Genomic DNA, 25,184 nt, shown 5'->3' on the forward strand with positions numbered 1-25,184 from the left:
TACACTGAAAATACCCACATTCCTGCTGTTTATTCAGTGCACTGTCTTGCTGAGTTATACAAGCTGATTGAAATTACAAAAAAAATAAATAAAATTCAAATATTTTAAATTCAGATGTTCACAAAGCAGTAGGTAGACTAATAAACAAAGAAGTACTTCTTCTTACAGCACTATATTTTTTCATCAATACAAAAAAAAAAAAAAAAAAAATCACACACAGATTATAACTTTTATTTTAAATATAAGAAGGTGGAATTGAGGTATTATATGGTTATGGCCACCATGTTAGTCTTGGTTATGGAGTCAGTGACAATTTTCTATTCAATGTGCAAAACCTGGGTTATGTAAATACAAAAACTTTATCTTTTCTTGTTAGGCGATAGAACAACACCTCACCCTGAGGCACGGATTAATACTTTTCTGCATTAAATTAAAACACTTGAGCAAATTGGCTTAAAATAAGAAGGAAACATAGTAAAACCATAACTAACTGACTGACTAAAACAGTCACATATCTTCCCAAAGCAGAGTGTAGTAGATTGTGTTTATTAATGATTAAAAAAATGAAACCGCTTCTTCTCCAAAATACTCACTGTTACACTGAACCCCCATCACTTGAATGCAAGTGAAACATTTCAGTTTTCATAAAACTTCATAGAGAAGTGTCATCAAGATTGATAGCCATGATATCAAAGTACATGTTACAGATACTTAAAAAAAAAAAAAAGTATCAGGATTATTTATGAAAAAGCCATCAGCTCTTTAAGCCATGTCCCTCCCTGCCTGTTACAAATCAAAGAGCGAGAGACGATCCAGACTGAGGCCCCATTCCACTCTCCATCCAATATGCTCTTCAGATGATTTTATCAGCATCCATCAATATAAAGGCATATTTCATTTGGAAGTCCTCCCTGGGTTGTGTAGGGACTTTTAAAAGTTCAGTTAACACTTTCCTTTTTTTTTTCTAGAAGGCCATTATAAGGGAGGCCAAAGCTCCGCCACTTTTTTATGTGTGACTTCAGGAAGCCACTGGCAATAAGCAGTCAACAAATCTAGGAAAGAAAACAAAAAAGGGGTCAAGAGATTGAGAAATGAAAGCAAAATTCTCTAATCTAACTACCCTGAGATCTTGATAAAACATGTCATAAACTTACACTTTGGATTTTGTTTCCAGGCGGCAATTAAATTCTCCCTGCAGTCTGCTTCTTTTGAGACTAGCGTTGTTAAGAGAACCTCAGTTCGAGGCTGCAGCCTGTCAAGTTTAAAAAAAAGAAACATTTAGAAAGTTACAAAAAGAAGTTTTAGACCTCTTGTAACCTACTATTAATTACACCAACAGGCATAAATGAATAAACACATAGTACTAAGCAGAAAAAAGGTATTAGAATATGTGAAGCATTGCAATTTGTATTCCTAAATTAAAGTACAGTAGCTAATATTTAGCTTCGCATGAGATGCAAAAACAACAACAAAAAAAAGATTTTCTATGGATGACAATCAGAAATGGAACATAGGAAAGGAAAACATTAATGATTCGGCCAAAGTTTGGGTCTCAAACACTGCACACAATAGGAGGAGCAGCATTTCTGTCCAAACAAGTGTGATTTTTTTTTTTTACTTGAATATTGTTCTAATTATTCCAAGTGTAATGCTAATTTTGTGATTCTGTCAATAGAATTTTGCACATTGAATAATTTTAGGCAAAAATGAGACCAAATAAAATATTATCGCTATAGTTTCTAAGAGGTGCAACTGCTTCTGATGCTAGCAGTGAAGTCTGTCAATTTCTACAGTGTCTTAAAAAAAAAAATTACCTGTAGGAGTCAAATGGAGCTAGATAGGTAAGATAAGTGCCTTGAGCGTGGGAAAGGCGCTATATAAATAAAATGTATTATTATTATTATTATTATTGGTGGATAAAAATACACACTGAGAAACGAATAGTATCTCTAATTACCTATGTGGGTAGATGGAGGCCATTACAGTGCAGTAACACAGCAAAGGTATGGAGAACTATTGAGAAACTAGTGAAGATACAGCAAGCAGCCAGAGACTACTTCTGCCTATCAACTAAACCATCAGCCCAGAAGATTTCACACTGAACTTTCACTTTTAAGGCCATATTAGGGTTCAGTGGTCACTGGTGCTGGTATCTGGCATAAGGCCCTGTAACTTGGTGGTGTATGGTTCAGAAGTAACCTCCAGGTTAAATATATAGAGTTCTTTCATTGAGCAAAGGCTCTTGGACGAGAGCTAAAAAAATTAGAACGGTGGAAGAGAGATAATGGCACATGATTATATAAAAAAAAAAAAAAAAAAAAAAGTGTAAAACCCCACCTTAAAGACAGGAGGAAAGCAACAGGTTTGTATACGTAAGCCATGTATGACAGCAGGCTTTCATTTTGTCAGAAACTTTGTGTTCTCCCTTTGTTTACCTCTCCATTATCATTTGTGTTAAATTTATCTGTTCATTTTACACAATCCAAGTTCTGTTAAAAATTTTATCTCAGGTGGGCATTATTACTGGTGGTACTCCTTCTTACAAGTAATTAGAACAATTGGTTTAAGGTAATTTTATAATTTATACAACACTTTTCTAACCTGCTGAAAGGGATTTACATAGACAGGGGAGAACCAGTTCAACCACTACCAATATGTAGCATCCAACTGAATGATGCGGCAACAGCCATTCTTTAGCCAGTACGCTTGCCACAGATTAGCTATTAAGTGATGAAGGAGTGAGAGAGATAGTTAGGTAATAAGGGACAGGGGATGATTAGGGGGGCAGAATGACCAGGCCATGGAAGGCAAGTCAGCCAGGACATCGCCAAATACCCTACTCTTTTTGAAAGATGCCCAGGGACGTTTTATGACCAGAAAGTCAGGACCTCTGTTTTACAAGATGGCAGCATTTTTGTAGCACAGTGTCCCTGTCACTGCACTGGGATCCTCACAGAGACCACAGAAGAAGAGCTCTCTGATGGTTTAATGCAAACTGGTTGAAACAAAAGTCAAAATAAATTTGAAGTAACTATGCACCAGTGCTTTCCAATCCCCATCCTGTGGGGTTCCTGTGCCTGCCACTTTTGCAAATCAGTGAATTATTTTACTTCTAGTTAACCTGACTGTACAATTAGCCAGTATTTTTTCTTTTGTTATCCTACATTTAGATAGGAGCAGCAGTGTGAGATTTACATATATAAGAAATTCAGAATACTACATTTTGTCATAGTTTTAAGTTTGCAACCATCTTTTGTCTTTTTCCCTTTTAGTTAATCTTTTTCTGTCGAATCGGCTCCCATAAGTTGTAATTAAATAATGACAATAAATGGCAACTGAAGTAGACAACAGGGCAAATAACTGCTTAAATTAATAAAACACTTGGGGAAAAACAATATAAAAACTAAATGATGTTCTTAAAATCCATTATAATATACCAATGAAACACACACAAATTGTAATAAAATGTAGCAAACCCAGTTATAAAATTTATGTTGTTAAAGCTTTCTTCACTGTTCATTGTTAATTGTCAATATTAAAGTATATCTGAGCTTGTAAATTTAGCAGAAAAAGTGTATTAATAGGAAAATGAAATTTGTTGTAGATGTAAGTCTCACACTATTGCTTTTTTTCCAAAATGAAGAGAAACAAAAGAACAAAAAAACATAAAAAAAAAAAAAACAATGAGATAAGTCAGAAATAAAATGACTCACTGATTGTGAAACTGGTTTAAACAAAAACCAGCAAGCCACAGGGATCTCCTAAGACCAGGACTGGAAAGCACTAAACTATACTTTTAAAGGTCAGCCTTTAACACAAGTGCTTAGCTATTTACTTGCATTTGTTTTGTAATGTTGTTAGTAATGCCAGTTTCCTAGAACTGGTAAGTTGAAGGTGAACATGCCAGAAAAAGAACAATTATTTTTATAATAAGGTTACGAACACACGTTGATAGTACAGCACATTGCTGCACCCACCACATGACAAACCAACTCAGGATCCCAGATTAGGACCTGTGTGGAGCCATGCAACAAGTGACCCACCTCAGCACCACACCAGTTCGGATGAAATGGAACCAGTTTGAGGTTTTTTTTATGGTGGCTGGAGAGCCAATTCTGCCACCAACCCCCAGGTTTTTCCCTACAGGTTGGAGGGCCTACTTGCAGGGCTGGATGCAGGTTAACGTCATACCCAGGACGGAGCAATTGCAGGTTAAAGGTCGTGCTCAAGGGCCCAACAGAGCAGAGTCACTTTTGCTGTTTATGGGATTCGAACCTTCCGATTGCCAGTGCAAATCCCTAGCCTCAGAGCCACCACTCCAGCCAGGTGTTTATAGTAATATTACCATTATTTACATTTCTAAACTTTTTTTTAACTGTTCATTGCAGAATGTGAAGCAACATCAAGCTGGTGGTACAACATTATAAATCATTTAGTTTGGTTATACACTTAATGTTTAAAACTAACATGAAAAAAGAATTGGTCTGAAGGACTAACACTAAAATGTTTGCATTTTTTTTTTTAAATAAAATACAGAAAGCTTTATCTAATAGGGATACATTACTTTGTTGATCATAAAACCATATGATTTTTTTTTTTACATTATTACACTGCCTTTGGTTCAACAGTAGGCAGTTAGGCCACATTAATGTAAAAAAAGCTTGCTGAATTCATCAGGTCACTGTCCAGTTAAAGAACTTTTTGGGGGGTTTAGGCCCCTTTTACCAATTTCCAGGCTAATTTAACTTGGACACGGCAGGAGGATGGACATACAAAAGCATGTCTACAAGCTTTAACCCTATGTAAAAATCAACTCACTTTGCCCAACTCTTTAACATGGTGGATGGACTAGATAGCAAGCAACTTCTGAAAGGCAGTAGTTTGGAACAAACCTGCAAGAAAAGAAAAAGACACGTTGAAGACTGTAATAATATAAAAATACATGAAGAAACTGATCACTTAAGCAGAATGTTGACAGTTGACAACTTGCACTGTCAAGCGATATAGTTAACAAAGCTTCTAAGAGATAGAATGGGAAAAGCTGTTAAAAACGATGCACTAAAACTCACAGCATCAAAAGTTGTCTAGCAGGTTTTGTGACGGGAGGAATTTGTTCCTTTACACAGAACTCAACATGACCTATTTTCAAATTTAAACAAATATATCTGATTCACAGCAAATGCAGTTAGTGAAAATGGTTGCTCTATATTACTGCTCTAAGATACAGTTTATTATTGTGTTATTGCATGATTAAATACTTATTTGAGTACATTCCACAAACTACCAGGTGTGAGTACAATTTCAAGACACAATTGTTCTGTACACAATTAGGTCCATGTTTGCACCCTCCATTAACTGTCACAACCACCTGATCTTTCTCATCTCTGTCATTTCAAATTCTGCTTCATGCTCTGCCTTCACTAGTTACTCGAATATTTCATTGTAAGAATATGTATTTCAATATATTTGATTCTAAGGTAAAAACTTTGTTGGCTCTATGCACATTTCTATATTAACAGCATGTTGTTTTCACACTATTTGTTAAACCTTTATACATCTGTTAAGTTGTAGTACTTTATTAGTAAGAAAAATATATAAAATACAGTTTGGTTCTCAATACCAAATAAAAGCTGAGCGGAAAGAAAAATCCTGGAGTTTGACCACTATTTCTGAAAGTGACACTCACACCATAGTTCTGCAAATGGCACACACAGAATTCATTTTGATTTGGCTGTCAATCTATCGCATTTCTATTGCAGCAAGCTTTTGAAAACATGTAAATTCCACACAAATGTCACCCCACCCAGGGTACCACTACACCAAGCCCTCACTCCACTACATTTTTTATGAAATCAAGTTCAAGAGCTCTAATTGAAATTAATCTGGGTAATGTGGGGTATGGACACTTACCTCACCTTCCAAGAAATATTTGGCAAAATGTTTGTATTTATCCAACCCTTGGGGGTAGTCCACCTCCACTGCCGGAAGCTGCCATCCTATTCGGTCTGAATTGGCAAAAATATATATATTTTTTCAATTTAAACTATGGATTTTTATATTAAGTGTAAGTCACTAAAATCCCCTTCCCAAGAAAAGACCCAAAGACACAACATAGTTAGGGTAGGACTTTACTTACAGAATGTGCTTTCCCTGTGACACTTCACTTTTCCTGTCTCTTTACAGTAAGATGGGCCAGGTGTTTCCAGAGGCTTTCCAAAATGGCAATACTGAGGAAGAAGAACGGGGATCCACTCTGGCTGCAGAACAGATACACCTACAGTTGGAAAAAGGTACTAAATTAACCATCTATTTAAAGCTCTTTCTTGAAAGGTCACATAGATTATTAAAGCACTGGCAGCAATGCAAAGCTGTTGGTTACAATCACGAGTGGTCCTTCCATCCTTTGGAATCCAGGACCAATCATCTTCTTCTGTTAAGTACATTTGAGACTCCAGAAATGTATGGGCTCACCTTTCATGTACATCTTTGAAGTTTCAATTATCTCTTGATAGACAACAAACTCTGGTAGCTCTTTGAAGAGCACAGAATTGGGATGTATGAATACAGGCTCATCCAGGAGGGGAGTCTGTTGACAGATACAACACAGTCACTGCAGTGGTTGTCATGGTTGAGTGAAAAACAAGTAAATAAAACTAGCAAATAGTAAAATAATTGCTAATATTGCTGCTGTAAAATACAAGCACAATAGAAGCATCAGTTGTGAATCTTATAGTGGCTCCTGTAAGAATGAAAGGATTAAGGGTGAAAAGGGACATTAAAATGTCTCAGAATTTGCACAAAATTGACAAAAAACATCTTCTGTGTACAATTTGGCTTAATTTCTCCCTTAGTTAAAAAACAAAGTAAGTGCTTGCAATTATACATCTGTAGTTGGCATATTTTTTTTCAAAGACAGTTACTCATAATACAGTGAGTCAATTGCTGGCTATTGAACTAGCAACTTTGCGCTTTACAGGCATTGGTCCAGCTAAGCTAAGCACGGCATGAAGCTAAACCATGTAACTACTACACAAGTTCACTTGATAGATCATGTTCTACTGAAGGTTTTCATACCTTATAACCATTTTTCCATTTGACATCCAATAACTCTTCTGTACTGATCCTCCTTGCAACATGATCACCTAGTCCTGCCAAAATGATCTGCCTCAGGTATGTCACCTGTAAATCCGTTGGAGGCTTCATCTTAGGATCAACAAACAGCTTGGCATCGGAACACACTGAATTCACTGGAATGTGCATAAGGGAAAAGACTTGTTACAGAGCCAGTTAGCTATAAAAAAATCTAATCATCTGTGCCACATCATAAGAGATTATACAGTTCTGGTGATTACATCAGACACTAATGAACATTTCCATTCTAACGTAATTGACCTTAAAAGCACAACAAGTAAACACCAAACATCTTAAATTTCTCTTAACAATAAAAAGGTGATTAAAAATTATAATTTATAAAAAACCTGTACAATAAAAAAATCAAGTAGAAAAAGTGTTACCAGCATTTGTGAGCTGCCCCCGCAGCCTGCGGATCTCTACCATAGCTTTATACCGAAGTCCATTATCACTGCAGAATTTGGATGTACAGCCAGCAAACTCGCAGGCTCCCACTGCACCTGCAAGCAAGCACAGATAACATGTAAGCTCAAATTGCTAATTCAGAGAAAACGAAGTAAACATGTATAAAGAAACAAGCTGATGTCTGAGAAGTGGTAGATTTTACCTAGCATCACCATTATATCACCAAGTTGCAGAGAGTTTCCCTGACCAGCCCAAATGCATCTCATTTGCAATACTCTGGCTTTCTTCCCTGTGAGCTTTTCCTTCTCCTCTTCACTAATAACTGGTCTAGAAGAAGAAAGTAAGAGATATGCTATAACTACTGTTCTACCAGTATCAAAATAATATTTAAGCGATTCTTGTACTGGACATGTATATCAGAAATCCTTTCTACTGTTACAGAAAAACTGTTTTATGCCTGTCGCTTTGCAGTGATTTGCTATTCTGGTTTTCAATATGGTTCACCACCTGCACATGAACAATCTCCCAACTGCCACTACAACCTAAACAAAGCAGCAATTGACATCAGTCCACACATTAAAAATTTTTGTTTTCTACTTTTGTCATGCTGCAAGCTGAATCCTTTCCCTGGTGCATTAAGTACAGCGCAGAAACCAATCATGATCATAATATTTTTCCATCATAAAACACATGTACACATTAATACAGGGTCAATTTACAGATAGCAATTAAACTAATATGCACATTTTGTATTTGGAAGAAAACCAGTATTATTTGAAATAAAAATACTTTTAACACAGCAAAAATGTGTAAGCTACACAAAGGCCACAAATCCATCCCAGCTATGCCTTAAGCTAAAAAAAATAAAAAACACCGATGACCACTTTGCCACTCGTATTGAGAACATTTCAGTGATATTAATCCAATACATCTTTTACCATAGAGATTAATTTTAGATTATCATATGCTGATCAAAAATAAACACAAGGCATGTATCACTGTGGGAAAGTAAAATGTACATAGAACTATTTAAGACATTCCCCTTCAAAATTTAGCTCCATGTTTCCGCAGATCATCATCTTTACTGTATGATGCACAAACAAACTAACCTGTCAAATTCATCAAAGATCTCCCTCACTGTCATAGCAGACACTATAGTGATGACATAAGGCAGGCAGTCATGTTGGCGGCCAAGTGCCAACATTTTAGCATAGCGAGGAGCAACAGGAAAGGCAGCCATTACTCTGCCCAAGTGGGTGATAGGACAGCTTAGTTTTGCTCGCTCCAGCTCCTGGTGCCTGAAATTACAGCAGGTGGGTGAGAATCATGGTTCAAGAGATACAACAGAATTCTTTAAACAGTAAGGTATGGTAACAATTAAGAAAATGGCATAAAACATAATATTATATATATATTGTGATGGACGACCGGCTATGGACTCCGGTCGCCACCCCCAGGCCGCTAGGAGGAGCCCTCCGGACAGCATATTCGTGCCCCGAGTTCCAGCAGGGCCTCATGAACTTTGTAGTGTTGTGACACAGCCCTGCTGGATACCTTGGGGGCCGCCAGGAGTCACTGTAGGGGGGCTAGTGGGCTCTTGCATGCCCTATAACCCGGGAGTGCGTGTCGGTCACGTGACTGGAGGAAGCGACGTGCTCCCGGGATGAAGAAGAGGACTGTTTGCCCTGACCCGGAAGTAAATGGACTTGTGGGTTGTGCTTAGAACCACTTCCGGGTCAGGAGCTATAAAAGGACTATGGGTAAGCCCAGACATTTGAGCTGAGCTGGGAGGTAGGGTGGCGAAGTGTCTGGGCGAGGAGGATTGGTTGGTTATTGTGAAGAGTTTATTGAATATATGAGTGTGGTGTGTGGAGTGCTTTGTGCACTGTACAATAATAAAAATAATAGTTATTGTACTTTCACCTGGTCTCAAGAGTGGTACCTGAGGGTTCAAGAGGTGGACAAGCGCTACATCTGCTACAATATATATATGTTAACATCATCATACATGCAGGAAAACGTGACAACATAGTATACTACAATGATTAAAAAAACAGATTTGTGCTATTGGAAATCACCAACGAAAGCAACTGTTTCAAAAGATGTTTTAAGAATACCAGTGAACCAATATAAGACTCTCTAGTGGTAAGCAATAACTTTTCTTCATCCAAACACATTAAAGCCAGAATATACATGTGATCATATGAAGTGTTTGTAGAAAGCTTCCAAGTTTGAAAATTTTGGAGAGAGATTGTCATATATGAGAACTGCTGCCATGCCCTGGCCAAAAACAAAGTTTTTTAAATCCATCTTTTTGACACCTAAGCCATAATCTTGCTTTACAATGGAAACTGGCGTAATTAACACTGTATGTTGCAATGAGGCCAGTACAGAATGTGAAACATTATTATCTTAGGTCGACTAAATCTTTGTGATTTCATCCAAGGGTAGAATGTATGTGAACTTTGAATTAACATGAATTAAATATTGAAATAAATAAGGGAACGTAAGGGTCATGAAGTTCATAAGGAGCGTTTAATGCATATGTTCCAGTGTTTTAAAAATATGAATCTATTTCTAAAAACCCACAAGTGAAACTGAGCAGTATGCATGCTCAGCAAACACCATCTGCAATCATCCCCAAATGGACAGCAATACTAGATTTTACTGATATAAAATTACCATCCTACCTGCCAGACTTTGCAGGTTCTTCCAATGCACCCAGACCAATAAGCAGCTCCTCAGCAGCTATCAACACTTCGGATGAGGGCCGGGTTGGGAACGGAAAGTTTATTACCTAGATTGGAGTTGTGAGTATGAGAAGGTAGAATGCACAGAAATAAACTCCCAGCAGTATAAAATAAATTCCTGAACAAACTGCTCAAAGTATATTTCATACATCCCAAAGAGTGAACCAACAAACCTCACATTTTCAAATCACCATTAGGCAGTGAACATACACTCACTCATGAATTAATTACTTCTCAGACCTTTTCAATGTTCAAGTCCTTCATCTGAAGAACAAGATCATCCACTGGTCGCCGCGTGATCTCTGCCTGTGTAAATTTCTCAAAGTCACCAAAGACTGCAGATGAATACAGTCTGCAAAAACAAAAGAATGAGTTTTAGATAGCATTCAGAGATTAACAGAGTACTTATGTTATAAATTTAAATGCACTTTTTCTCTGTATCCAACTCTCCTCTAAATCAACACCAGAAATATTGTAAGATATACTGTGAGAACTGTTGTTATTTGTCAGAATACTTCCACTTGGTGAAATTTAATCCCCTTATGACCTAATGAGGAAGTAACATGCTGGTAATGTTGGTTAGCTCAATACAAATACCAGGAACCTTTTGTTATTTGTTGGTTGATAAATTGTCTCAGAGGTACCCCAATAATTTGATGGGTAATTTTTTATATTTAGTGAAAATCTATCATCAAAACAAAAAACTACAAGCACAAGACCAGCCCAGGCCTCGTTATTTCTTTGAATCTGCTCCAAACTTCAACTGCTGCCAAGTACTCACCTATAGCAGTGGCCAGGCTCAGTGCGGCCAGCTCGCCCAGCTCTCTGATTGGCCGAGGCCTGGGAGGTCCAAGTGACTTTGAAAGAGGATACTCCAGTGACTCTATCGTAATATCTCTTTTTCACTTTCCCACAGTCCACCACATACTTGATCCTTGGGATAGTGAGGGATGTTTCAGCTACATTGGTGGCAACAACACACAGCCTTGTATCAGGAGGTGGTGGGCGAAACACCTGAAAGCCATCACATTAATGAAAAATCAAAGTGAAGGGATTAAATATACTATAACACTCATTCCTGTACTGAAATTGCATCTTCTGGTATGGCTTGAGGAGCAGGAAGACAAAAGTGCACTGCTGTATAATCCCTTTAACAGACATTATTAAGAAAAGTTTTAGGGTATCAACTGATACTTAAAGAAGTGAAGGCTTAAATTCTGAGCATTACAACTATGTATTAATTGGGTTTATGATCTACATGCATATTTTTTAACTGAAACTTTTACCAACTTAATAAATGTTAAAGACCAATGTTACAAACGTTTCCAGATTTCTTTTGCAATGGATATTATAGCAGACTAAGGAAGTAATTTAGAGCTAATTATTGAATAGTAGTGGAGTCTAAATGGTTAATCATATGATTTACTGGCCAGTACATTCACCAAGAGGTTGGCACTATTAGAAGTGTATTAGAAGTAGAAATTCTCAAAAAACAAAGCACAAACAGATTTTCAAAAACAGGAATCTGTCTAGATTTGTTTTGACTTGATAAACCACTTTTAAATTGTTCTATGGCATCAAGAGTAAAGGTTCATTTTTTTTTTTTTTAATAATTTACAATTCTGTATTTAACAGACAGTTGAACCGTATACAGTACTAAGATTTTAACACTACTGGCCAAATGATAATTAATTAATTAATTGAGATGTACTCTTATCAAAATACACATTACCTTGGCCTGCTTTTCTGGGGCCAATAGGGAGTATAGAGGCAGAACATAGAGGGGCAGAGTAGGGTCCGGCTTCATACCTGCAATTCAAAACAAAGTTAAACGTACACAGAGATTAGAAAATGTTTTATGTCTTAGTGGTCTTTTTTACTGTAAAGATATCAAGCAAACAATCCTCTTTTCATTAAGAATATCCATCCATTTTCTATATACGCTTATCCACAAGAGGGTCACAGGGAAGCTGGAGCATATCCCAGCAAGCAGGAGCAATTCCTGGACAAAGGAACACTCACATTCATTAAACTGCCTTTATTCTGCATATACACAATTTCAGCAAAACCCATTCTTATGATTATCTAAAGGTTCAAGATTACTTCACATATGAATTAACATATACAATAAAAAGAATGTCCGCTGTTAGTTGATGTACCTTCTTCACCGGTGTCGTCATCTCCAATATCAAGATCAAGATCTGAATCAGGCAGGTCCTCTTCATCATCAATGCCAGCATCCCTGTCCTCATCTCCCTCATCCACAGGAAGAGCCGAGTAGTTATCAAGATTGATCTTTGGCATAGTCTATACAAAACGATGTTCAGAAATCATTATTTACCATAGACATAACTGGCAGTGTGTGAAATTCCAGGTAATCTCAATTCTAGCCTGACAGACTCTGCTTAATATCCTTTTCTGCATTTACTGCTTTGTACAGTATGAGTTAGTGCTGCCTTGCATACTGTACCTATGGATGTCGGAATTTTAGATGGCCTTTCACCACTAAGTAGGAATACTTTGTTGAAGTAAGTAAATATCAACATCCTGTAAAACCATAAGTGAAAATGTAACAGTGTCGAGAAAAACAAGAAAGAAAGATCTGGAAGGAGAGGTGTAAAAGTGAATAAATGACAGGTATAAAGTCAGAAATTCTAAACCAAATAATCAGCCTTAATAAAAAAGAAGCTTCAATCTCAGTCAAAGAATAGACAAGCAGTTATAAATTAAATAATTATTCTTTTCATAATGTTAATCCTTTTACAAATCATCGACTACAGGAGCTATAATGAGATTTAACATTTGTTGGGGATGAGAGTGGTTTGTGGCTGGAGAAAAGTAAAAATGTAAATGTATTCTTCGTGCTCTATATTGCCTATAGTGTTAGCAGATGCCACATTGTCTGCCAAAGTAACTTGCAAATTCAACAAACAAAATGCTGTACTCAAACTGTATTTAATAATAATTCACATTCACTAATGTGACTTGAAACATCATTGAAAGGCAGAAGGAAAGCAATGAGCTATATAAGCTAAGGAAACATATTCTGGTCAAAAACAGATGGATTTTATAATACTGATGCATGCATTGGGATTCCCGATAACAATAGATTTGTCTTGCCGTTCACTTTTCTTGAGAGGGAGGAGAGGAACTGTGAGCACAAGGAAAAAGAGTGTGTTATGGAATCTAACTTTCAATCTGTTTTATATAAATGTGTTATTGAGTAATTCTGCTGTGCCTAATAAATAATAGATGTATACTTTTTCTACCCATTATTAGGTCTATTACAGGATTTATATTTAACTTTGTAGATGTTCTTCAAAGTCATGTTATCACTGGCTATATAATGCTGAAATGGCTTAAAAATGTAAATAAATAAAAACATAACACTTAACAGGTGTAATAGCTATGGATACCCACCATGACCTTCATTTGTTTTGTCCTCTTCAGCTTCTTTCTCTCTAAAATAGGCTCTTCTGATTCATCCATCTCTGCCATGAGAAGTGGTGTTAATTTTATTAGTATTTTAATGCTAGTTCATCTCAATGATCAAACTAATTCTGCCATGCTGCACTAGTTTCCAGATTGTATTCTGGTGTTCATTATGGACTCTGGCAGAAACATTACACACCCACCCACTCTTTTATTTTTTTTTAATCAACATCAGTACAAATAAGACCCCAAACACTAAGGAAGGCCATTTTACCAAAGCTACTTAATAAGCCAAGACAAAGAGTATCCAAATATATATATATATATACCTTCAGGTTTTTTGTTTGGTTTGAAAGGGAAGGCCCTCCGCAGCCTCCTGCACAGTGAGTGCACCTCTGCCTGCCCTGTCAAAAACACTAAGATGCCACCTTAAAAAAATGAAAAGAAGAAAGGAATTGAAAGAGGACCACTGCGTCAACATTTCTCATTAGTATAAACTTGTCCTTATGAATTTTTCAAAAATAAAAATGTATATATTAGTATCACAAACAGGACAAGCAGTATATAAAACAGATTCAGATAAACAGAAAACAGGTAACACATGAAATCAGACAAGTTATATTAAACTACAAAGCATTTGTTTTCATCCTCATTTCATTGTGCCTCTGGCAGTAGTAAATAAAGAAATATGGCTTGCTATTAAGAACTAAATAATTTTATGAGTGAGGATTCCAAAAATTAAGATTACTCCCCAGGTAAAATTATGATCATTTTGTTTTTGTTATTATATCTATAATCCAGAAAAATAAGAACTAGACTTCTGATTATTTCGATGTAGCGTATGGACCTGAGGCACTTCTCTGATTGTGGCAGTGACCAGCAACCTGAAATCAAATCATATCAGATTCAGATCACTTAGGATAGCGCAACATTTGGACAGCCCTTTGTCTCCATACTGAAACAGTTTTTTCTTGTACGGGGTTTTGGGTTGCTTGATTCATACATGTTAACATCCATTACCAACCCACATCAATCAGCTGGCTTTAGACAAGGTGTCAGCCCATTACAGAGCAAAATCAAAGATACCCACACTCACTGACTTCGAACCAATGCAGAAAAACCTCTTTTGATTGTGGGCGGTTAATCTAAAGTATCTGTTCAGCTACCGGGAGAATATGCAAACTACACACAGACAGAGCCAAGGTCGGGATTTTAACTTAATGATCTGCTCTGTGGTAACAGAACTTGACTATTGCACCAAAATGATGCACACTGCCTTAACTAATAAATCAGTATGATATGACAACAGTAAGCAAAAGCAAGTGAAAAACAACGATTTCTGTATATAAAAATGTAAATTATATAATATCTCTTTATTATTCAGTATATGACAACTAGTCAAGCAATGCAGAGGCATCAGCTAATTCTAAAAAATTACCCAGAGTAGAGGGCATGCACTCAAAGTAGTGCAGATGCTATTTTGGAAAAATAAATGCCTCTTTCAGAATTTATTGCTGAGGTGTGATTACTACTGATGGACTGTTGAAAGCTGTGCTTGACACTAGCAGCAGCCAAGTTGACTTAATGCAAATGAATGTTTCCTAACTGATATTCTGTTCAGTGCACTCTGATGTATACTGCATTTGCTTGTGCAGAGTTCACTTTACAAGTACAGTATATACTGTACATAGTGAGGCATAACACAAGATTCAATATGAATAATTCACACCAAGCAGTAACTACTAGGACATAGAACATATGTAGTATCTGACTGATACTGAAGTACCAGATATACTGTATATACTTACCAACCCAGCAAAACTCGCATAAAGCAATAAGTTTTTCTTTTTACTTATTTCCACATTGCAGGCAACATTTCAGTTTGGCTCAGTAGCACCATTTAAAGAGTACAACTGAACTACACAATGCTGAACACACTATATTTACCTACCCAGTAAAACTGTTTTGCAAAAGAATAGATGAGACAGAGGGCGGCACGGTGGCGCAGTGGTAGCGCTGCTGCCTCGCAGTTAGGAGACCCGGGCTCGCTTCCCGGGTCCACCCTGCGTGGAGTTTGCATGTTCTCCCCGTGTCTGCGTGGGTTTCCTCCCACGGTCCAAAGACATGCAGGTTAGGTGGATTGGCGATTCTAAATTGGCCCTAGTGTGTGCTTGGTGTGTGGGTGTGTTTGTGTGTGTCCTGCGGTGGGTTGGCACCCTGCCCGGGATTGGTTCCCTGCCTTGTGCCCTGTGTTGGCTGGGATTGGCTCCAGCAGACCCCCGTGACCCTGTGTTCGGATTCAGCGGGTTGGAAAATGGATGGATGGATAGATGAGGCAGAAATACACAAAAAGCAGCCCTAAGAATTGCTCATGCAACACAAAGTATTAGATTTGCTTTCTGGATCTGTTTATTCACACACCAGGCAAAACGAAGGAACCAGAAATGGATGACATGTGATTCCATCACAAGGGAGAAATTAGGTCAATTTATTGTCACTAATCCACATAATAGCTTCTATTTAAGCAACAACAGGAATTTTAATGCACACATTAAAAACAGCACATTCCAGGATCTTTTTATGGTTTATTTAATTGATTTGCTTTGAACAAAGATAGTACTGTATTTGATAGTCAAAATGCTAATTAAATAACTGTAATCTGTGAAATAGAATTCTTGCTTTTATACTGAGCAAAATTACAACTTTGGTAATATTGACAAAGTCTTTATGATTTAAATCCTTTACTTACGGTCCCCTTGAATGAAAGGCAAATATTGTATATTTTTTCCCCCCTTTTCTTTTATTGTCTTAAAAAATAAAAATCAAAGTACTCTGTTGCGTGATAGAGTGTAACATTTTAATAAGGTTACTTCTTCACAAATCTTACAAATAAATGGTCTCTAGTCAAAAGTAAAGCAAAAGATATATTTTAACTGACTGTGCCATACTCGCTGCTGGCACTGAATGTTCATGCCTTCTATTTTCTATTAAGGAAAATGAACTGGATATCCCACTTGGACCCCAACTCATTTCTTTCTTCATTTAAAAATACAAAGTACAAAACAAAGTATATATCTTGAGAATTCTGTGGCAAGATGAACGCTAGTTTTGAGATGGTGCAGCCGAGCAGTCAGATGGTGGTTTAAAAACCCTATCACCCCAAAAATGATTTGTAGTAACTATTAATGGATGACGTCCATCCCCAAAAAATACATCAATTTATAGTTTTATAAACATACACATTTATATAAAATCCTCTAATCTTTACAAATGTTGTACAGCACGGAGGAATCCAGAAAATCCCCATGAGCACTACAGACTTTTATCCATATTTTATTTAAACACTGTGGTCTAGTGACCAAGGTGCTGATCTGTAAACCACCAGATTACAGATTTAACCTCACTGCAGAATAATTGTAGAAACAGAAATGCAACTGTACTTTATTTACAAGACCCTTTGAATTAAAAAAAATATTATTTTACTCTTCCAATGGGCAATTTTTAATATTTACTGTTGAAATCAAGACCAAAGGCATTTACACTAGCTAAAGTTAACAAATGATATAATTTACTTGTCTCCCCAATGATCACTATATTCTTGCATTTATTTTATAATAAATTGTGCATTACATGAAAACACACCGTGCCGATTCTTTTAACAATCCCAGATATTTTCTTCTTCTTCTGTTCTGCAACTATTCAAGGTACACTTCTATAAACCCACTGGAAGATGTCAAGTGTACAGAGTTTGGGGGACATAACTAGCCACTGCAGTGCAGTATACCAGAAATAGTACATTGGTACGGCATTTGTAAAGTGTTTGCATGTTCCCAAGATTTAATTGGAACAATGAAACCAATTTTACCAAAGTGATGATAATGTTTCTTGAATAGGTAACTCTTTTTCATTTCAAACTGAGCTATCTGTATAAACTATGCTACATTTGGGATACAGATTTAGACTCAGTGCAACATTCAACATTAAAAACACGAAGATCTCAATTTCACTTCTCCGAGTTTATACTCAATCTACCATTAAAATACCTAGAATGTCCGTGAATGCCTTTTAAGCTGTAAATTCACTGTTCTTGCTATCAGTTTTTTACACTTCTCCCTGAATACATAAAAAAGTTACCTGGTGGCAACATACGATGGATCTTGCTGATCTTCCTGAAAGTCTCACCAACATAGTCCTCAATGGGAGTGCGCTTATTGAAGTGAATAGTGACTGGAAACTGCCGGGCATCAATCTGAAGACAAATTATTATTAGATAAAATTATATTAAAGATTTAAACACAATACAAGAAGAATTTCGTACCATCACTCTAGACTATGGTTTTCTAATTACCAATTTATTCTACTATCTTATGTTATCTAATAGCATCTTAAAAGGGTTAGTGGCTCGCTGGCCTCCCATTAATATCTGTGTAATATTTTTATTATAATATTTATGTATTTACTGTCTTTAATGTGTCCAAAAAAGACAATAAAATGAAAAATGGCCTCCTAAGACATGCATGACAACACTGCAAAATTATTTATGGTAACAAACCAACTACCTTTATAACAGGGGGTGGAGTAGGAAAGAGGAGAGTATTCTCTGTGAAGTCCTCAACCCGGAGCGTAGCAGACATAATGATAAGCTTTAAGGGCTGCCCTTTCTTTTCAAATGAGAGACAAAATGTGCAAAGGTTATAGTGCTTCAAGACCAAATGCCAAATTGTGACAAATTACATCTTCTCAACTACCATATTTCTTAACAATTAATTCTTCTCAAGTACCATTGTACATTTTATAGCATGCAAGCAGTGAAACCAAAAGCCTCCCGAAATGCAGTTGTGCAAAAACACTGTTTAAGCTGTGACAAAGACTCACACATAGTACATTTAATATTAGTAGAGGGTAAATGGTATACAAGAATTTTCCCGAGTACATGATTTGCAGCACTACAGCAAATGAATCTGATAAACCAAAACACTTAAACAATGTTTGCACATAACCTACCTTATTACGAAGGGGCACAATTCGAGAGAGGAGACCAATTAAAATATCTGTATATACACTTCGCTCGTGAGCCTCATCGATAATTACAACACTGTATTTTGTGAGCAAGAAATCCTGAAAGAGTGATAAGGATAAGAAAAAAGAAGTCTAAAATATAGGAAAACAAAAACCAAAATGAAGGTCAAAGTGGAAGAGCAGGTAAATATTTAGACAATTACAATATATCGCAGTCTGCTGAACAACACACCTTTTGGATCTCTTTCAGCAAAACTCCATCTGTGAGAAATTTGATTTTTGTATCACTTGTAACATTTCCTTCATATCGGATTTGATATGAAACTATCCTGTTAAATGATACCACAGTCAGTTTACTGATTTAAAAAAAAAATCTGTCATGGGAGCAGGCGTACAGTAATCTCACCTGTTTGAAAGGTTCATTTCCCTGGCCACTCTTTCAGACATGCTCACTGCTGCAACACGCCGTGGTTCTGTGATGCAGATGATTTTATCACTCCTGAAATTAATGTATACATTAACAATTTATTGATATATAATAATAACGACAAAAATATGTGGGTAAATCAGAATTTTTACTAAGCCCAACCCTAATTTCTAATTTTCTGTGCAATTTCTTGTCAAGGTCTGATGACCCCAGCAAGTTAGGCATATTAGGTGTGGGGTTCACATTATTAAATACAAAACTAATCAGCCTTTAAAGAATGTGGGTACATGTAGATTAAATGTTTAGTCCAAGCAAGCTAGTTTATCATTTTGTTGTAACTTATACCTTATCTTCATAAATTTTAAATGCACTATTTTTCTTCTTCCATAACGCATTTTTTAATGTACTGCGATGTTTACAATAGACACCCCTTAGATGGTTTGTTTTGATTTCTGTGCAGAAATGGGCACTGTCTCTCATAACAGTTAATTGGGGGGAGAAAACAAATTTTGTAGCTGAACATATAGATGTGCACTATATGGCCTAAATTTTATTTTGCTTAATGTTATATCATCATTCCAATTTGTTTGATTTAACTTTGTAGGGGCTGAGGGACAAAGCTTTGTATGAACATATAATAAAGCCTAACCTACGTTAAGTTTTACATCCTTAACTCCTAAACAACTTTTCTTGCTAGTAATATTATTTTCAATTAATGAGCTATATCAGTAATAACCAAAACACCCATGTAGGTGTTCAAAACATTAAACCAGTATCAGTCATGTAGGTATCCATAATTAAAACATACCTTGCATAGCCAGCTTCATACAGGAATTGTGGTACCTGGGTTGTCTTACCACTTCCAGTCTCCCCACAGAGAACTACAACCATGTTCTCCTTAATAGCTTCCATGATAACCTGTTCCTCAGACAGAATAGGAAGCTTCAGCCGAGCAACCTGAAGTGAAAGAGTAGAAAGTATGTCTCAGGTACCTAGAATTATCTTCTGGTCAAAGCCAAGGAGAAAGAAGAACCAGAGTAACTGCAGTCAAAAACAAATATGCTGTGTCACAAGGACGGGGAGTATAAAAGTTAATTAGTGAGTGTAGGTTTAGAAGACAAAGTTGCAGGCAGCCTGCTTGTGCTATGTGACCAGATAATCTCAAACAATTATGTAAATTAATATCTTTTGGAGCTAGATCACTTTCAAAGTGCTTTTGAATTCCAGATTCTGTACAAAGCAGGAAAAAGCATGTCACATGGTTAGTGCCCCACACCTTTAAATGCAGAAGTTAAAGAGTGTGAATCAAACAGACACTCATTCCAAGTACTATAATGTGCATTCTGAATGTTCCAGTCACCTTACACATATAAATCATAACCAACCTCGATTTCTGGCAGCCTATCCACAGGGACAAAAACAGCAGGATCTGAAGGTGCTTTCACTGAAGGCAGGTTTAATAGTGTTGATTTTCCTGATCCATCAGGTGGGCTTTCCTTTTGAAAATTAACACTTTCCTTTGTCTTTTCTTCAACTACTTCAATTGCTTGGGTGATAGTCTCAACCTGTCTGTCTTCTTGCATTTCTTCATCATCAGAGCTATCAGATGTTGTACTGCTCTCCGATGCTACAGTGCACTCCTCCTCATCTTCTTTTCTCCATCTTCGTTTTCGGTTCGCTCCACTAACACTACTGATTTTGGCTGGCCCTTCAGTTTCTTTTTCCTCATCAAGTCTAAATAAAAAAACACTTTTCAGAAGGGCTGAGATTTTTACAGCTTACTGAAAAATCGAAAGTCAAATTGAAGCCATTTCAAAAATAAAAGAACCTTTCACAATTAATAAGAAAAACACACTACCAATTCCAAGAAAAACTTTCAGCTAGTTTTGTTATTTTAATTATTGAACTCTTATTGACAATGTTAAGCGGCCAAACTGAGAGCGCGTTCAATTCTTAATAAAGCTGACTTGTGTGAGTTGCTTCTTGAAAATTTGCAAAACCTGCTTATCGAACAGCACACATTAAAAAGTGGTGTCGCATAATAAACACAGACACTACTGCCTATGTATACCTTAGTGACAATGAAGTGAGATTTTCTTTTCATTTTGCTTACAGGATACTACTATATTCTCTGTTAACACAGAAGAGGGCAACTCTGAATTAGTTAAAACTAACCAGTTATCAGAACGCACATAAATTCAAAAGTGAACATACAGAAAAGTCAATTTTACAGGAGGTACATTACAGTTTGGTGTGATAAAGACGTTTGCCAGTTCCCAGTTTGGAGGTGGTGAACAGGAGCTTCATCTCTGCTTCAGTGGCTTGAACAGCAGCTAATTTTTCTAGGATATCTGCCCGCTGATAATAAAATGTGTGCATACATTAAACTTAAAAAAGGTACTGACAAACTGCAGAAAAAAAAAACACTGATAATACTTAATTATTAAAATATAATTTTTGAGGATTTCTTCTCACAAATAACAAAATATATATACAGAGCCTTGATAAAGTAAAAAAGAATTCTATTACCTGAGATTTTTTTTCCTTTTTCTCCAACACCTTTTGTAGGAGTTTCCTTTGTTTTTTAGTGAGGGGAGCCTTTTTTGGCGTAGCTGTTTGTTGGACTTTGCGTTTCTTTGGTTTTGCCGCTGGGAGAACAAGGGCATTGCATTCATCCACACCTTTCAATGACTGTCCATCTAGGTAAGAAACAAAACTTGTAAATGTGCCGATTCCCTGATGTAGGTTTGTACCTACCCACTTTCAAATAAAAACCAAAAGGATGATCTAATTAATGCACTCTATTCAACAAATGCTGAATAAACAAATACAAGGCAGTCCAGTGCATTAGCTGCAAGACTAACTGCATGTCAAACTCATAACAAGACAAAAGAGAAAATATAAAATGACAAGTTACAAGATAAAAGGATAAAAAAGTTCAGCTTTTCTTGGGTGGTTATACCTATCCAGTACTTAAAACGCTTACCTTGCAACTCAATCTGTACATTGAAGCTAGGCTCCGGCAGTTTATTGTTTGGTGGCTGGGAATGCTCTTTGCTGTTGTGTTTCATTCTCAATTTCCCAATCTTCTAGATCCTGCAATGAGCACAGGCCGAGGGACAAAAAAAAAAAAAGCTTTATTATCCAAATTACTATAGCATTTACAGAAATAGTCTAGAAGGTTTATCATACATTTAAGCAATAGCATTAATTTATTGTTCTATGCTAATAACATATTGGAATAGTGAATGTCACATATTTAGTTACAGTATTCCAAATCAAAAAATATCTATTAGTACACATATCGAAACATATGATTAAAATCTAACAAAAGTCTCTTTTGAAACCATGCTATTTGAAAAAGCCTATTTTACTGATACGTCAACAATGGTAATAAAAACATGTGCACAGGATAACCCATCTATCCATAGCCTGAATTTAGTCACACTTAACTGAAGTTAGGTGCTCAGGGACCAAAGCATATCATAGTAGCACTGGGAACAAAAAAGGAACCAACCGTAGTCCTTCAAAGGGCATAGTAACACCACTTAATGTAGCCTTCATGTCCTGGAAAAGTGGAACGAAACTTGGACTTCTCAAAAATAACACTCACTAAGACACAAGTGGACTGTGCATAAAAACACACAGACAGTGACTCGGTCAGGCTTTAAACCTAGTATGTCCTCCTGCAACTACTGGCCCTTCCTAAGCAGAGCTCCACAACATTTTAATATATGTCATGTCATTTTCTAACTTACTTAATCCAGGCCAGGGTTGCCTTGGAGTGTTTGGAGCTTATCCCAGTTAGCATAAGGTGCAAACAAACCCTAGACAGGGCACCAGTCCATTGCAGGGCAAACACACATACTCACACTAGTGCCAATTTAGTGTTGCCAGTTCACCTAATTTTGGAAACTGAAGCACTCAGAGAAAACCCAAGCTTACACAGGGAGGACCTGGGACCCTGTTCTCCTTACTATGAGGCAGCAGTGCTACCACTTCATGGTGTGATTAGGAATACTATGATCTAGTATTTAGAAAATATTACAATTAAGACATGACACCACAAAACTGATAAAGCAGAATATGTGTTTGTTAATTGCTTAGCTTACGTATTATCCAGCTGTACAGCTGTGAATTTGTACAAAGCCTCTGTCCTGCTGCACATTTAAAGCTATGTAAAATGATAGCTGTAAGAAAACTTACCATTAGTAAATAAAAACTATACACTTAAAATAAGTTGTTTCACAGATTTCCAGCTTACATGTAACAACATATGTATTTTTTTCTTTTAATAACTACTAGCTGTTTCTTTTAACAGATTTCACTTTCATGAAAGTCCTAACTGAGCACATACTGTAACTCCACATAACCATATTTGTATATAATTTTGAATTGGCAAGTATTGTTTTGTTTCTGTACAACTCTGAAAATTACTAAACTCCATGTATCGTCAAAGTTTTTACTCTGAATAGAAGTTAGCCATGCAGGGAGAGTAATCATTTTTTTTTTTGCATCATACAAGTGTATTTTCACAAATTTCACAAAAAAAAAGTTAACTGGACACATTTATATTTTGAATTTCTTCTTAAATTTGAGCTGTCTGCTCACTGATTCTGGCAACACACTGCATGTTGATTAGTACATACAGTATAACTATGAATTGCACAGTACATGTGATGATAATGACCCTATAAACCTATACAAAAAAAAATATATATATATTAGTTTCACCCATTTGGCAGGTAGGTGCAATTGCCTAGAGAACTTTAAAATTAAGGCCATGAGTTCAGTTTGTATCTTTGTCTAACTTACAGCCAGTCATTTTACTTGCCTGTGCTCTAGCTGTAAAGCAAATATGAATTCAAGTTTCTACTAGAAAAGCACATTAAGTGACTGTACATTATAAAGAAGCACTATATTAAAATGTGTTTGTTTATGCTAGCATTTTGATGTTATTAGGAGAGTAGAATTGCATCCATACTTCTCACTCACTGCACAACCCAAAGGAAGGCATACCAGTTCGTACTCGAAATGTTAAAAAGTATACATACACATAAACACACAGAGTACATAAATATATAGGTACACTATTACATAAGGACATAGCTGTAGTTTATGCATTTCTAAACTTGCAGTATTCATAATAGAAAGGCATATTTTATGGCACGCTGGATGGAGACTGGACTATATACTGTGTGTACATATCTCAGATTTTGTTTTAGTTCGAGACCCTTTTTCTAATTCAATGTTGTTTTTTTTTCCAATTTGTCGAAAAAAATATCTAAACAAATGCAAATTGGATCTGATAATATGGACAACATCAATCATGAGCAAGGGAAACAGAAGACATTCTCTGGATTTCGTACAATTAACAAGCACGAGTAAACAACAGAAACTATATTGTGAAGTTCGAGCAAGACAAAATCAAGGAGCTCGAAACTACTACGCTGGAACCCTATTTTAAACTGTCAACAAAATAAACACATATTCTTTCAAAAGCATACAACCGATTACAGATAGACGGACAGTGTTGTGTTTGCTACCCGCCAGTAAGTTACCTGACCGATGCCACTGTAGTGCATGGAGACAAACTGACTTTGAAGTCACCAGATCCCACCTTGACTACTTTGGCCCTCTTTCCAAATTGAAGCAAACTTCACGGACTTACCGGACTCGTGAGACGGGCAGGTTAAAAACAAATCCTGCACTTCTTGGAAAAAGAAGAGAAGATCGCCATCAAGTACCTTGTCAGGCAGCACTACAACACTCACATGTTGCTACGTCGTGCCGTGGGGGTGTGCGGGTAGTAGTAAGCCGCCTGCTCCTTATACTCGTGAAAAAGGTTCCGGCAAAAACTGTTCCTCAAACTATTGAACATGAACGACGCGGATCCATCGTTGTTGATGATGGGCACGGATCAATATCCGAATACACATTTATCAATATTTATTTATGTATTTATTTATTTTTAACCCGCGTAGTCAAATGCAGAGCTGCAGAGATATGTCGTTTGTATC

At 36.5% G+C, this 25,184-nt stretch overlaps 1 protein-coding gene across 3 annotated transcripts; it reads right to left on the reverse strand.

Annotated features, from left to right (window-relative positions):
* Positions 1 to 211: 211 nt before the first annotated feature.
* dhx37 (DEAH (Asp-Glu-Ala-His) box polypeptide 37) lies at positions 212 to 24,983 on the reverse strand. Of its 3 annotated transcripts, none has more exons than XM_028824816.2 (28): positions 24,939 to 24,958; positions 22,151 to 22,260; positions 21,694 to 21,863; positions 21,410 to 21,522; positions 20,550 to 20,898; positions 19,973 to 20,121; positions 19,144 to 19,236; positions 18,970 to 19,066; positions 18,723 to 18,836; positions 18,278 to 18,379; positions 17,853 to 17,967; positions 14,048 to 14,146; positions 13,707 to 13,777; positions 12,446 to 12,593; positions 12,019 to 12,095; positions 11,068 to 11,300; positions 10,527 to 10,638; positions 10,227 to 10,333; positions 8,646 to 8,834; positions 7,739 to 7,863; positions 7,515 to 7,631; positions 7,075 to 7,247; positions 6,472 to 6,586; positions 6,137 to 6,274; positions 5,911 to 6,005; positions 4,819 to 4,892; positions 1,155 to 1,252; positions 212 to 1,052 (listed from the first exon to the last, which is right to left on the reverse strand). In XM_028824816.2, exons 2-28 carry the CDS (start codon positions 22,233 to 22,235, stop codon positions 976 to 978), a joined length of 3,435 nt encoding a protein of 1,144 aa, XP_028680649.1. In that variant the 5' UTR covers positions 22,236 to 22,260; positions 24,939 to 24,958; the 3' UTR covers positions 212 to 975. The 3 variants fall into 3 exon arrangements, 2 of the variants coding, with proteins under 2 accessions (XP_028680649.1, XP_028680648.1); XM_028824815.2 differs by having other exon boundaries at positions 213 to 1,052; positions 24,836 to 24,983; XR_007933940.1 differs by having other exon boundaries at positions 1,012 to 1,052; positions 5,916 to 6,005; positions 24,836 to 24,983.
* Positions 24,984 to 25,184: the final 201 nt, after the last annotated feature.

The sequence above is a fragment of the Erpetoichthys calabaricus genome, chromosome 18 (genome assembly GCF_900747795.2).
Source record: "Erpetoichthys calabaricus chromosome 18, fErpCal1.3, whole genome shotgun sequence".
Lineage (NCBI taxonomy): Eukaryota > Metazoa > Chordata > Cladistia > Polypteriformes > Polypteridae > Erpetoichthys > Erpetoichthys calabaricus.

Excerpts from the sequence above, each read along its gene's own strand:
- dhx37 (XM_028824816.2), bottom strand. The coding sequence starts at position 22,235 with ATGAAACACAACAGCAAAGAGCATTCCCAGCCACCAAACAATAAACTG. Across the intron at positions 14,147-17,852 it reads CCATCGTATGTTGCCACCAG|GTGGCATCTTAGTGTTTTTG; the intron begins GTAACTTTTTTA and ends CATTTTTTTAAG. Across the intron at positions 12,594-13,706 it reads CAAAACAAATGAAGGTCATG|ACTATGCCAAAGATCAATCT; the intron begins GTGGGTATCCAT and ends CGTTTTGTATAG.